General features: G+C 37.8%; 1 protein-coding gene across 3 annotated transcripts in view; it reads left to right on the forward strand.

Moving 5' to 3' along the window:
- The window catches only part of LOC145304200 (uncharacterized), a 114,909-nt gene extending 108,947 nt beyond the window's left edge, over positions 1-5,962 (forward strand). Inside the window, exons 5-6 of one of the 3 annotated variants that reach the window (XM_080146017.1) lie at positions 1,699-1,806; positions 5,766-5,962. In XM_080146017.1, coding sequence (XP_080002143.1) covers positions 1,699-1,806; positions 5,766-5,782 — 125 coding nt within the window. In that variant the 3' untranslated portion in view covers positions 5,783-5,962. The remainder of the gene's footprint in view (positions 1-1,698; positions 1,807-5,765) is intronic. The other 2 variants (XM_080146016.1, XM_080146018.1) reach the window with 2 other exon arrangements.
- The last annotated feature ends 9,733 nt before the right edge of the window (positions 5,963-15,695 follow it).

A 15,695-nucleotide genomic window follows, 5' to 3' on the forward strand; every position in this document is an offset into this window, starting at 1 on the left:
ACCATAGGATTTTCTTTCAAGGAAGTCTGGGAATGTCATTTTAATGGTCTTTCAATGAATTCTCAAATGACGCTTGAATATTAAACCAGAGTCGTGCAGAAAAGGGGGGTATCCAACTCCATAGCAAAATTTAGGGGGATGCCGTTTAATATTTTACTGTATTTAATTTATAAAAAAAAAATCCAAAAATATTATAGTTTATTTCATCTTATTTGTAATTATACTGAAATAAATTAAGCTAATAATGATATAAATGTACAAGGGACGGTGGTTAAGTTTGTCCGTCTGTCTGTCTGTAAAAGTATGCTCATCAACAGACTTTATTATCGTTACATGGTATATATAGGTTTCTATAAAGGGTGTCAAATGAAATTATTTCGATAAAATGTAAAGTCTTCACTTCAAATAATCTAATTAAGTTTAAATTATACTCTACTATCATCTAGTAGCTCCTTATTCAAAGGGGAAAATAATTGGCAGAAAGATAACCTAAAACCAGCCCAAGATATAAATCTATAAACAATTATCCTGGGTCCTATGTTAAGCTTTCCCAAAATTGAAAACTCATTCGATTAAAAGTATTTATGAAAAACTTAATTAAGCTATATACAAAAAAAAGGGGACGATTTCTCTAAGAAAGGTGGTGGTAACTTCCCCCCAAAATAGTTTTAAACCTTTCCAGGATCCAAAACAATCTTTACTGTTAAGGAGAACCATATCGGTTCAGCGGTTAGCGAGATCCTTTAGGACCCACAGACAGTTAGAAAAAAATCTTAAACACCCTGTTACTTTTATAAAAGGATTCCTTTTTTAAAAAAGCTGCGCCCATAATAGATGTCATTGTCCTTGATTAAACTCGTTCTTTCACGGCCTTCTTCTAATGGGTTCTTATCAGGGTGATTAAGGGATAGGACAATGGACGATAAATTTATCATCTCCCCCAATTCTTGTGAGAAATCCTTTAAAAAATAAATGTGGGAAAGAAAAGGTTGTAAATTTATTTGATTGCTCACACAGATTATTTTTGTAAAGATTCACTGTAGGGCTAAGACAATGGACGATAATTTGATTAATTTCCCCAAATTATTATAAAGCAAAATTCTACATTTGGTAACTAAAAATAATATTTCCCTGCTAAATTTTAAAAGTTTGAGAAAAGAACATTAATTGTGATTTAGAAAAATATTCAATAAATTTAGTAAAAATTTTAATAAACTATAAAACTTCAAGAAGTCAAGTAATAGCAGAAGATGATTAAAGTCCCTCCGCAGATTATGACGTCATACGATAAAATAGCCAATGAGAGGCAAGTATACACTTTAATTGACCAATAATGGTAAAATTTATGCTGGCCTCTCATTGGTTATTTTATCGTATGAAGTCATAATCTGTGAAGGGACTTTTCATCTTCGTAATAGCAAATCTTTTAAGTGCCGATAAACCGACGAACTTACATACCCTATTTATAGAGTAGCTATGCTACTTAGCAAAAAGAAAGGTTACTATTTGCAATTTTTTCTGCGAATCTTTTAAGGTCTATGTGTTTCGTAGCAGATTATTGCGAAACTGGATCAGGGATCTTAAGGGATAAGAGAATGGACGATAAATTGATGTACATCTCCAATTGAGAAAAAATGATCCCTTCTGTAAATTACAATTTTTGAAGCGAAGCAATTATATAATAAACGTCTGTTTTAGGTCAGAGACGTGTGTCTGTTGTTCAAGGACGTACCAACCCAACCTCCAGCATTCCATTGAAACCTGAGGCCTACAAAGCACCAGATGCCGCTTTCCAGAAGAGAACAGGTTATTAGATAGATAGATAGAATTTTGGCATATAGGGTTATCATTTTAAAGAATTGATAAATCTTGAATAAAACAAAATATTTATTCTACTGGAGAAGCCTGTTCTTTTTTGTGAAGTCTAGCTCATAAATATCGCCGCTTTTTTTTACCCTTAACAATAAATGTAATAAATATAGATGTACAAGTCACGAAGTGGCCTTAGGCCGCCTTAGGGTCCGAGTTATTAGAAAAAAAACGAGGGATATTTCAAATTATATAGTAGCTCCCCTACTGAAAAATATTTTAGCGGAAAATCTTACATGAACTTTGTATGTCTGTCTGGTACACAATCAGAATTATATTTTACTTTAAAATAAAAATAGAAAGCACATTTGTCTGTGAGGATTTTGCTGACTAAAAAGCATCATATATTTGTCCGTCAGTCCGTCCATTATGCTAAAGTTTTAGTAATTAGATTTTTATGGTTTTAGAGATGTATGTTTAAAGTTTACTGTATATATTTCTATTGACATCTAATGTTTTAACCACATTTTCTATCTTATTAGATTTTCATTAACTTCACAAAGTATATGGATGTTATCATGTGTTTCTTTGTACTCTAATTGAAATGTCTGTCTGTCTGTAAGAAACCGTAAAGGAGTAAACGTGAATTTCTCTTCAGTTATTAAAGATAAATGGCTGGAATTAAAAAACATCCCCATGCTGATGATCATCCAGTATAAAACTTACTTTGTCCGTCCGTCTGTTAGAATGCTTTGATATGCATCTACTATCAAAGATATTGTATAAATTCTATTGTAAACCTTTCCATGTTTTTTAGCTTTACTAAGGACTTATAAATGATGTCATCCTTGTTAAGCTTTAAAATTTCTTAGAAATTCTATACATATATTCTATAATTAATCCTATCAAGAGTAAAGGCACATCAAGTGTAAACCTCGGTGGGTTAGGGCCCCCTGCAAGAGTTAGGCTTATGGGAAAAACCTATCCCTTCTAATTTACAATTTATTTATAAAATATGGAAGTGTATTTTCAATGTTAGATATGTACTCGATATGGGAAAGCACCCTAAACCTTACTTTGGCTGTCCTTGCTTAATTATTATTAAATACATTTTTTAACGCGAAGCACCTCTAAATTACAAATGTACGTCTGAGGGTAAAACATAATTCTTCATCTGCTATTAAAGATAGACGGCTTTAATTTTTGAGAATATACTCTATACCTTTGAGCATCCAATATGTGATTTACTTATTCCGTCAGCCTGTTGGAAATACCCTGCAAGGCATTTAATTTAAAATGTAAAAATTTTATTTATCAAATGCTAAATTAGATAGACGATAGATTTTTTCTAGAGAAGATTTTCCTGAGAAATGAATATCTACACTCTACCTTATTTAGTCGGTTAGTCTGTATGTAACCCTCCATATGACATCAATTTCTGTAGGGAAATGTGCCTTTTCTTTTATTGAAGATTCTAGCCTCTAGTCCATAAAATAAAGTAACAGGATCTTGCTGTGTGTGTGTGTGTGTGTGTGTCTGTATTTAAAGATCTCTATAAACGCAGAATCGATATGGTTCTCCTTTATAAATAAGCATCCATTATATAATTTACCTGGTCTTTCAGTCTATCGGTAATGCTCTGATGGTCATTTGATTGATAGAAAGATGATTTTTTCCCGGGTAAAATTTTACAGGGCGATGAGCACCTACTCTACATCTCAATTGGCCGGTCAGTCTGTCTGCAGTAGTCTAGAGGCCACACATTTTTACCGTCGGCCTGTCAGTATAGTTTTTAGTATTTCCAGGGAAGACTTTATTATCTTAGCTTCTATTCAAGTTTTGTATGATTTACAACATATAACAATAAATAACTAATAAAAATATTTTTATTTGTAAATATATTGTCAATTTGATTTCAATGTCTCATTCTTAATATCTAATCTACTTAACTGATTGGGTTCTCTATTGTATATAAACTTAACATTGGTCCCGTGATGGTTTTAGGCTATTTAATTTTTAGATTTAAGTCTTGGGATGGGTTTAAGCTTTTTTTCTAGTCCGTAGATAATAAAGGGGCAAACGCTAATAATATATAAAGTTTTTTTGTCTGAAGGTTTAAATCTCAATAACTACTAAAGCGATTGGGTTCATAATTTTAGGTAAGCTTCAAATAGGTCTCATGAGGGTATAAGGCTATTTCATTTTCAGATGGTTTTAAGCTATTTTTTCTAGCCATTTTCTGCCCCTTTAATTACAGAGCCCCTGGATGCTAGGTACGCATCCGCTAGGTATGCATTTTCTTATTCAGAATTAGAAATATGGATTTTGTTAAAATTTCCCTGACAATTCCTAACTCCCCTTTTTTTTTTTGGGGGGGGGGGGGTTCACTGTATATTCACAGGGGAAATATTTGAAAATAAATATAAATATATTAACTTGCATATAAAGATTACTTCAAGTTCAACTACTTACATTAGAATTTCTGTCCAGCTGATTTTAGTTATTTATTTTATAATAAAAGCCTTTGATACTAAGAACGTAATAACATTCTGCCTTAGCATTTTCTTGCTTTTTTATAATCTCTCTCACACTTGCTTTTTCTTCCATTTTTCTTTTGATTTCTTTATTTAATCTTCAGATACGTATTTATAACAATGCTTTTTTCATTCTTTTAAAAATGCAATTTGAATTATGGAATTTATTTTCCAATATATATTTTTTTATATAACCGTCATGAAAGGGTTAAAATGTTTTTAATTTTTGTTTGTAAATCTGAACACATTAAAAGTGGCGCTAGAATCAATTTATTTTAAAACTAAGTTTTCTTCGATTTACTATATTATGAATTTAAATTTTCTGTTTTAAGAATAGTAATTAAGTACTTCAATATTATGTAAATAGCAACATGAAATAAAAAAAATGAATTTATTCTTAATAAAGTAAAATATTGGGTCTTATCGTTCTGGGCAATGAGAGTTTATTATGGATTATTGGAGCACTATGAGTTATAAACATTCATCCCTTGGAAGATTCGAGCCCATTTATAGACGTTTATTTCCTATACAGATCTGTCATGGATCTTGATGCAATAAAGCAGGCTGTTTTGTAAATGTTAAAAATTGGAAGATTTCATTAAATAAAAGTAATCGCAAATATACTTAGTAAATGATTATGCATGTCGCCACAAAAATATTTTGAAAAACCATAGGATTTTCTTTCAAGGAAGTCTGGGAATGTCATTTTAATGGTCCTTCAATGAATTCTTAAATGACGCTTGAATATTAAACCAGAGTCGTGCAGAAAAGGGGGGTATCCAACTCCATAGCAAAATTAGGGGGATGTTGTTTAATATTTTACTGTATTTAATTTATAAAAAAAATCCAAAAATATTATAGTTTATTTCATGTTATTTGTAATTATACTGAAATAAATTAAGCTAATAATAATATAAATGTATAAGAGTCGAAGCAAAATTATAAGTAAATTTGTTAAAAACTGCTTGATACAGATTAATGTTTATGGACATACTTACATTTTTAGGACTTAATTATAGAGTTGCTTTGCTTATAATATTGTACTTGGTTTTCCCAGGAATCAGTATACAAAAAATCAGCTCAATCGGAAAATTAGATCACATAAAAATTTGTTGTTAAAAAAGTAAAAAAATCAACATGTTTAAAATTTACTTTCGGATTTTTTGGTAATGATTATAGAGTTGCTACGCTTTCTAAATCGTACCTAACTACTACAGGAATCACCATGCAAAGTTTGAAATCGATAGGACAATTCTAACATGCCTAAATTAACGAAAAAAGCTAACCGTTACGGACGTACGGACGGACCGACCCTAATTATAGAAAAAACTTTGCTTTTAAAAATACACTGAAAGACAGACAAGAACAAGACTAGAAAAGAAGCTTTGCTGCAAAAATAATAATTTTGTTGTTTGAATTTAGGTTCTCCTGGGAAATGAATTTGATGTAAATGTTGGACTGAGAAAGAAACGAGACACAAGAAGTAAATTGTTAAATTAAATAAATGTTTTATATTTTTGTATTCATATTTAATAGTAAATATAATTTTGAAGTTGATACAAATATTTTTGGCATGATAAATTCAACATATTCATCTGATTTATGGATTTATAATTTCTAGGACAATATATTAGTGGCACTTTAAATGTTTGTTTTTTTTATAAATAATACGTAACATTTCTATGTTGTGTTCGTGTCTCTGCGTAAAAAAATTTGATTTTTTTTGTGATTTCTATTGGCAGGGTGGTGGTACACTCCCCCAAAATAGTTATAAACACTCCAGGGACCTATAAGAACTACCAGGGGCGTCCAAGCTTTTTTTTTGGGGGGGGGATAAAATTTGTTTAAGAGGGGGGTTTTTCGTTTTTTTACCCCCCTCAAAATTTTTACCCCGGGGATAAAATTTGCTTGGGGGGGGGGGGTAATTACCCCCCCTAATATCTGTTGGCAGGGGTAAATTTTGTTTATCCCCCCCAAAATTTACCCCCGGGGTTAATTGGTTAAGGGTGCCTACGGCACCCCCAGGGTAGGGGTAAATTTTAAATGGGGGGGGGGGTAATCACCCCCCCACTTGGACGTCTGTGAGAACCCGATCCTTCGGAACATACATCCTGTTACTTTATTATGGAGTGGATATAAAACCGCGACAAACAAAACCGTGACAGTTACAAAACCGCCCTATTACAAAACCGTGACAATAACAAAATCGCGACAATAACAAAAATATAACTATGTAGGAATTTTTGTAGAAATACCCCGGGGGTAAAATTTGCTTGGGGGGTGTAATTACCCCTCCTGAAATCTGTTGGCAGGGGTAAATTTTGTTTTCCCCCCCAAAATTTACCCCCGGTATATTTACCCCCCCAAAATTGTTTTGGGGGGTAAATACCCCCTCCTAATTGGTTGAGGGTGCCTACGGCACCCCCAGGGTAGGGGTAAATTTCCCCCAAATTCGTTAGGGGGGGGGGGGTAATCCCCACTTTACCCCCCTCCCCTTAGACGTCTATGAGAACTACCCTGTTCTGGAGAACCCGATTATGGAGTGGATACAAAACCGCGACAAACAAAACCGCGACAGTTACAAAACCGCCCCATTACAAAAACTATGTAGGAATTTTTGTAGGAATACATGGCTGCAGCGCTCGGCCTCCTGGCCTGCCTAGCCGTGGGCGCTTTGCCCCCTTGCCTTTAACCTAACCTAACCTAAATATTGTAAAAAAATATTAAAAATTTGAAAAAAATCTACCAACCACTTTTTGTAAAATCCACGAAATTCTAAACTATAAATAAGTTAATGTACATTAAACATTCAAACATATAGGTTAGGTTAGGTTATAGGCAAGGGGGCCGAGCGCCTGCGGCTAGGCAGGCCAGGGGGCCGAGCTCTGCGGCCATGACCTTCTAGCATTAAGATTTTTTTATTATAGATTTTTAGTATTATAGATTTTTTTGTAATGTCGCGGTTTTGTTATTGTCGCGGTTTTGTAAAGGGGCGGTTTTGTAACTGTCGCGGTTTTGTAACTGTCGCGGTTTTGTATCCACTCCCTTTATTATAAGGATTATAAGCTATTAGCAAGTCCTATAAATGAAAGTATGTTCATAAACAGAATCCTGTATTAATCAATTTTGCAATAAGTTTATGTACAATTTTGTTTAGACTTTGAATTAACATTTTGCTTGTTAAGTTTAGACACTTTTTAAGTGTTAATTTTCATTTCTTGTATCGTCTGATTAGAGTGCTTAGATTTCATGGATGTTGTCATCCTTGTTGTATATATTAAACATAATATAATTGTCGTCATCATGAGAGAGGTTTCGTGTTCATTCAAAATATGAAAATACTCAGGGATCAAAAGGGATAAGACAATTGCCAATAAATTGATGTACATCGCCAATGATGGTACACAAAATTACTGTAGATTAAAATCAGTGGTTTAAACGTTTGAACACTCAACTTAATCAAGCAACCAATTAAAATTCACTAAAGTCCCCAAAGTTGTTAAGCCAATGAATATAAAAACGTTATTATAAAACTTTGGGGACTAGAGTTATAAACAGTCCATTGTCACCTCCCTCTCGGCATGAAAACTACCATTTATTTGTTCAAATTGTCCTTTCTATCAAAGAAGAAAACTTATAGAATGTGGTATATTGCAGGGATCTAGAGCGATAAGACAATGGCCGATAAATTGGTGTAAATACCAACCAATCAACATAATCCAAAGTTGTTGAGTCAACAAATAAGAAAACGTTATTATAAAACTTTGGGGATTTTAGTAAAGAAATTTATCTAGGGCTTGTAAAACATTTTTACATTCTTAAGTGGAAGGAACGACATAGAAGTCTATACCATGTTATATCTATTCTTGAGATAATACATTTTTTGAGCTGATTCTTAAATTGATTTAGGGGATATAGTGATATCGCCTCTTAAGGGGCATTTCGTCGTATTTTCACAGTAGGTTATTTCAGGTTAGGTTAGGTCAAATTAGTTTAACTGTTACCTCCTTTTTAGGGTAGCCTTACATCGGTATCGTGCTGTTTTTAGGCTATTCTATGTATAGATTTAAGCCTGGGGGGGGGGGGGTCTCTGTATTCAAGGGATAAGGTATAAATAATAAGATTTAAATCTGTAAAGATTAAATATATGGAAAGACCATATATAAGTACATGGGTAAAAAAATCCCTAAAAAAGAGAACTAGTTTACTATACATCGAAAATGAAGCGCATGCCAGAGATCTAAAGGGATAAGACAATGGCTGATAAATTGAAGTACACCTCTAATGATGATTCACAAAATTACCCTTTGTGTAGATTGCTATTAGAAACGTTTTTACACTCAACTTAATAAACCAACCAATAAGAATTCAATGAAGCCAACGAATAAGAAAACGTTATCTTTAACTTTGGGGACTAGTTTAATAAACAGTTCATTGTCTCCTTTCTACCTGAGCCCCTGAGCGCATCCGCGTGTTGTTAGAAATGTATTGGGTTCGAATCTCAGCCAACTTCGCGTCATAAATTATTCCCACTGTTGCTATGTTTTTGCGCGACATAAATTTTTATGGTATGGTAGACTGCTTTACTCAGCAGAATAATTTGGCTGCCAGACTGTTTTGGGGTCTTTTTTAAAGCTACTCTATAATTCTTTTTGTTTGTCTGTCAGTCAGTCCGTCCGTAAAACTATAAGGGGAAATACGATTTTATCGGCTTTTATTGAAGATAGACTGGTGAAATTTTGGTGAAGATTCCCTCTATCAATGAACTTCAAGTTTATAATTTACTTTGTCCGTCAGTCATGTATTAAAGACATTGACAATATTTTTTCTCGTATTCATTCGAATCCGGTGGAAAGGAACCGGTTCTCATCCATACGAAAAAAACTATGTCTAGCATCGTATTATATCCAGCTTTCTACAAATATAAAAAATTACAATCATAAGATTAAAACCATTTTTTTAACCCGTGCCTTCGGCACCCCAGGGCAAAAAAAAACTGGTTTTTAATCTTATAATTGTACATTTCATACCCGCGGAAAGCTGTTTATAATACGATAAAAGAAATAACTATTATTGATATATTAGAAAGGTTTCGTGATTTCTAAGAATCATAACACATTTAACAACCGAATATAGTTTCTATAATTAATTTTGTCTGTTTGTCTTTCCATGAATTTTTGATGCTTCGCTACTTATGGATGTTGTCCTCCTTGTTTTTATCTAGTGATATAAATTGTCTTTTGTATTTACGCAATTTGTCAATACTTCAAATATTTTCATTCTTGTCAGAGCGCCTGAGAGGGACAATAGGCTGTTTATTACAATAGTTCCCAAAGTTTTACAATTACGTTTTCTTATTCTTGTGCTTCTCAACTTTTGGGATTTTTTATTGAATTTTGATTAGTTTTTTCACTAAGTGGAGTGTTCAAACGTTTTAATCACTAATCTATGGAAGGTGTAATTTTGTGTATCATTATTGGGGATGTACATCAATTTATCAGCCATTGTCTTATCCCTTTAGATCCCTGAATTCTTGTTATGAATATGATATATCCTAATATTGTTGTGAATTGTTAAAATTGAAATAAATTGAGTGCCAAAAACCTTTTACAACAATAAAATGTTTACATCCACCATCCATAGAACAAAGAATGATAGAAAGAACATAATGTATTAATCCACTAATTATAGAACAAAGAATGATCGAAAGAATATGATGTATAAATCCACCAATCATAGAACAAAGAATGATAGAAAGAATATGATGTATTAATCCACCAATCATAGAACAAAGAATGATAGAAAGAACATAATGTATTAATCCACTAATCATAGAACAAAGAATGATAGAAGGAACATGATGTATTAACCTACCAATCATAGAACAAAGAATGATAGAGAGAACATAATGTATTAATCCACTAATTATAGATCAAAGAACGATAGAAAAATCATAATGTATTAATCCACTAATCATAGAACAAGAAAGGATAGAAAGAACATAATGTATTAATCCACTAATCATAGAACAAAAAATAATAGATATAACATGATGTATAAATCCACAAACCATAGAACAAAGAATGATAGAAAGAACATAATGTATTAATCCACCAATCATAGAGCAAAGAATCATAGAAAAAACATGATATAATAAAAATAATTCACCAATCATAGAACAAAGTGCGATAGAAAGAACATGATGTATTAATCCACCAATCATAGAACAAAGAATCATAGAAGGAACATGATGTATACACTATACATCCCCCATCCATAGAACAAAGAAGGATAGAAATAACATGATGTATTAAACCACCTTTAGGAGCATAGCCGCTAAATTATTGGTTAGCTAAGAAAAGGAAAAATAGTAGGTACAGCAGGAACTTTTAATATTAACCCATTAGTGCCGAGCGCCACTTTTATGGGCCGATTGAGCTGAACGTTTCAGGGAAGCTTTATAATGGTCAAAACGGAATTCGTATTTTTTTGTTTTGCTCTAGTGGCGTGTGTAGTGGGTCTTACTTGAGATACTTGTAAAATAAGCAGAATGGCATTTTCGTGATCCTAAACGAGTGGACAGATTTTTATGAAATTAGTACCATTTTAAAGCGTTAATTTTTCTCTATTGATTTTTCTTTTATTTGAATTTTTAAGCCCACAAATGACGGATCTCGAGTTTTTATTATGAAACATTTGTACTTATTATATTCTGTTAAAATCTTGTGATATCTCATATGCGGCCATATTTTTCCAAGAAATCAATATACATATAATGCTCCGCATTTATATGTATATTTGACCTTTCTATCATCTACGCGTGTAGGTTTTAGGCGATATTTAACTTATGTACTTTTGTAGAAGAGAGCTCCAGTTATCCAGGGATTTGGCATCCTCAATGCATCACGGAGATTTCCCCGGCACAACTGAACGTGACTAAACGGGAAACTCAACATACACTCCGGCCTGCTGATATATCTTACGCAGACCTACGTGTATCCCTAGCCATCCCTGTATGATCAGAAACGCCCCCTCAATACTTCAATACTCTCTGTAATTTTCCTATATGTATATTGATATAATATGTATTCATTAATTTTGTGTAAACTATACTTGTCTATTGAAAATACATCAGTTCCGCACAAACAGTTGTTAGTAGAGTATCAACTCCAATTTGTGGGCAGCTAATCCTAGCTGCAATTAATTATCCAGAAACATATAAAATCCCCTGTGGGTACTTGCGTGCAGTATTCGTTATTTAACTTAGCGGAGACGTACAAACGAAGGGAACGAGTTGCTACGCTCTTGAATCGCTTCAGCCACAACGTTACCATTCCAACGTGAAGTGCCGCCACACCGCTCGAGGCGGGCTTTAATAGTTTTTAAAAAGCTATCTATCACGTCCGATCCGTTACAGTCAAACTGGTGTCAGCTGTGCTTGGATAAACCGCAGTGCTCAACAGGAGATTTACGTGGAAATTACCCCGAGGAACTACGGTAATTTCGGACGATTGTGTACATCCAGACGAGTTTTATGAGAACTGAGATCAGAAAGGACGAAGACCCCTGTGTTTGGAGACCAGTGTGGGACCATTCTGACGTCTGGAACATCAACTTGGTAAAATTTTCCTTAAATTTTGAAGAAATTTCGTTAAGTTTCGAAGATGGCGCAAGCTCAGCAGGCTGCCGATCTAGAACAGTTGAATTTGCAGCGTGCCATTCAAGAGGCACAGGCAGAAGGAGCGCCGAATGAGAACGCTCAGCTCATTGCGCTAGGCAATACCTGGCTAGAGAACCAGCGCCGGAAGCTTAACAAGCAGAATTTTCCCCGGTTTTGCAACCGTGCCGGAGAAGATTGGGACGGCCACAAGACAAAGATGGCCAATGCATTTAGAATTGCCCGTCATCACCCATCGGATCAAGAGGGTAGGAAAGGCCAATACATCATGAGTCTCGACGGAGAAGCGTTCCAGATGGCCCAAGAAGTCGCCGACAACCAAGATGCGCTCACCCTTGAGCAGGTAATGGATAGGCTGGATGCCATATTCCTAGCACCATCAGATTCAGACATCAACAAGGACGCGTATAAGCAGTTGTCGCAAGGCAAGAACGAGATTCCGCAGACGTACCTTGCTAAGAAAGAGCAGATGTGGTTGAAGGCCTACTCCCCCGACAACCGTGATCCAGGCCAATTCCGGAAAGAGGTAACCCTTGGTTTACGCCATCGAGAGGTACGAAAAAGAGTTTTCTGTCAACTACCTAGTATTACCAGCATGGGTGTCCTACGGAATGTTATTATGAACGAGATTGCCACACAGCGCCAACTTATTCATCATGGAGATGCTGAAGATACCTCCATGGATGGCCTCGCCACGTCCAACCGTGTCATCTATCGCAACGACGGCACCGAGGATATGGAGGTCAACGCTGTCGGAGATGGAACCAGTAGCGTCAAGTGCTACAATTGTAATCAGACAGGCCATTATTCGCGTAATTGCCCTAAGAAGAAACAGCAAGCGAGTAAGGGTACGGGCGGTGCCACCAAAGACAAACCGAAAGGCAACTGTCGGAGGTGTGGCACGCCTGGCCATTGGCAGAAGACGTGTACTATTCCCGAGGACAAGCTGGCGAACGTGCGCAAGAGAAACCAGGAGAAGAACGCCAACAGCGGCGGACGCGGCCGACAATATCAAGATCGTGGCCGGCACGCCGTGCGAGAGATGCGTACCAACGAACCTGGAGACGCCGACAGTGGCGTAGGAGATGATGACCAGGCGCAGTTCTATGGAGATGTCAACTGTCTGGAAGCAGTTGGCCACAGAAGCAAGACTTCAAAAAATGTGAGAGAGGGCTCCCGTCGGTAGGTCGGAGTCCCTCAGCAGCTGTAGACCCTACCACCCTCAATCAGATGCAAGGACGGAGAGGCGCCCGGGCCATGGTTAAGATCAGCCTGCGTGCAAATGGACCGACTGTGCGGACCTATGGTCTCATCGATACCGGTAACAAGTTGCACGAAGGAGTCGCCGTAAATGAGGAGTTAGCCCGGAAACTACAGTTGCCGATCGTTCCTTGCGAGTTATCAGTGGGAACAGCGGCGAATGGCGGCGATATGGACGTCATCGGCCGTGTTTACAACATCAGCGTCATCTTGGGAGATGACTGTCCTAGCTACATTAGAGAGGCATTGGTTATACCTGAGCTTCGCACCCCCATCAATCTTGGGTGCAAGTGGGTCGAGGAGATTCGTGGAGTTCTAGATTATTCATCACCAGTGCAGGCGGCGTTAGTCGTGAAGCAGACGAGAGTTCCGCTTGTGCAGTCCATCGACTACGAGGTTCCAAGCGCCTCAGAAGACGAAGAGCGGTCTGGAAAACCGCCGGGGGAGCACTCGCCCCCCAATCCTCAGATAAGTGTTTCATTACGAGCCTTCGAGGAATTGAATGCAGAAATAAGTAGCTATAGTAGTGCCTTAAATGTTTGTACACCCACTTTTAAAGAATTATGTAAAGCAGAAGATAATTTTGCGAATGGTAATGTGCACCATTCACGTGAGTTTTTAGCACTTAAACCGGATTCCGTCGAATCATATGTTGCGCAACTTTCTTTTAAGCACAAAGCAAAAGCAGATTTTGAGCGCAAAAACGTTTGGACTCGTAATGTCAAGGGACCGCTTCGTAATTCCCAAGGGCCGGCCGTTCGTTTGAAAACCGTCGCAGTAGGTAAGCGGCCGCGTCCTGTCCGTTTGTCCGTCCAAGCGACTAGGATTCTCGCGCCAGAGTCAGTGTCTGTCGTTAATTTTCTTCCTAGCCGAGAACTCCGACCGCAAGCGATTGTCATGGTAGAAGAGACCGTTTTAGATGATAGTCCAGTGCGTGTGTTGGAAGGAGTATACAGAGCCCAGCAAAATGGGATTGTCCGCATCCCTGTCGTCAATTTGCAGGAGGCGCCGTGCATTGCATCGGCCGGGTGTGTGTTCACCGCCGAGATTTGTGAGGACAGCAGCATGGTGATCAACACCGAGAGCTTGGTGTTGAGAGAGCCCCACGAAGTTATTCAGTCAATGTCCGAGAGCAAGACGAGCGACCCCACCAAGCCCATGACGAAGGAGCAGATGGAGAACCCCACGTTCAAGGAAGTATGGGAGGACCTGGAGATGGAGGACAACGAGCTACTGAACGAGCACCCCGATGTCAAGAAGCAAGTCAAGGAGCTCATTTACGAATACAGAGACATATTCAGTCGAGAGGCCCCTGGGCACACAGACCTGGTAACAATGAAGTTGAAGCTCAAGCCAGGGACGGAGCCCATCAGGCAGAGATACAGGGAGTTGAACCCCAAGATGTTGAAGGATCTGGAGGCGCAGATGGCCGACTGGCTCAACCAAGGAGTGATCGAGCCGAGTTCATCGCCATGGGCGAGCCCCCTTGTTCCTGTGCGCAAGAAGGATGGAAAGATCAGATGGGCAGTGGACTTCCGCAGGTTAAACAGTTGCTTAGAGCAAGACAGTTACCCGCTGCCGAGGATACAGACTCTATTGGACCGCGCAGGAGGACATCGTGTATATTCAACGTTAGATGCCACAGCCGCCTACTTCAACATCTCCATCGATCCAGCATCCAGGGAGCTGACGGCTTTTGCCACGCCAACGGGTTTGTGGCAATTCCGCCGCATGCCCTTCGGCATCAGCACAGCACCAGCGGTGTACAGCAGATTTATCAGCACCGCCATGAACCCGCTGGGGAGCGAGGTAGCGCAATGCTACCTCGATGATGTAATATCTTATAACCTGAGAGTTGCGGATCATGTACCACAGATGCGACAGGTTTTTGAGGCCCACCGCAAGGCTGGAATCAAGCTGAAGGCAAAGAAGAGCAAGCTGTTCCAGAAGAAGATACAGTATCTTGGCCACATGCTGAGTCATGAGGGTATCGGTATGGTGCCTGAGTATGTGGAGCGTATCAAGAACTGGCCGCCGCCAGCAACTGTCGCCGAGTTGAATAGTGTCCTTGGTTTTTACGGGTACTACCGGACCTTCATACCGGAGTACGCCGACTTGACGTGTGAGATGAATGCACAGAAGAAAGCCACGAAGCTAGAGTGGACCCCAGGGATGGACGAGCAGTTCCAGCAGTTGAAGGACAAGTTCCAGAATGCCCCCATCCGCGCTGTGCCTGATTTTGAAGCGGATACCCCATTTCAACTGACCACCGACTACTCCGGAAGAGCAATCAGTGCGATCCTGAGTCAGGTTCAGAATGGCGCCGAGAGATTGATCGCCGCCATGGGACGTAAGACGACTGGCGCGGAGCAGAGATATCCCTCATGGAAAGGAGAAGCCTCCGCAGTTATTTA

This window comes from Acartia tonsa, chromosome 13 (genome assembly GCF_053477335.1).
Source record: "Acartia tonsa isolate MP-2025a chromosome 13, ASM5347733v1, whole genome shotgun sequence".
Classification (NCBI taxonomy): Eukaryota; Metazoa; Arthropoda; class Copepoda; order Calanoida; family Acartiidae; genus Acartia; species Acartia tonsa.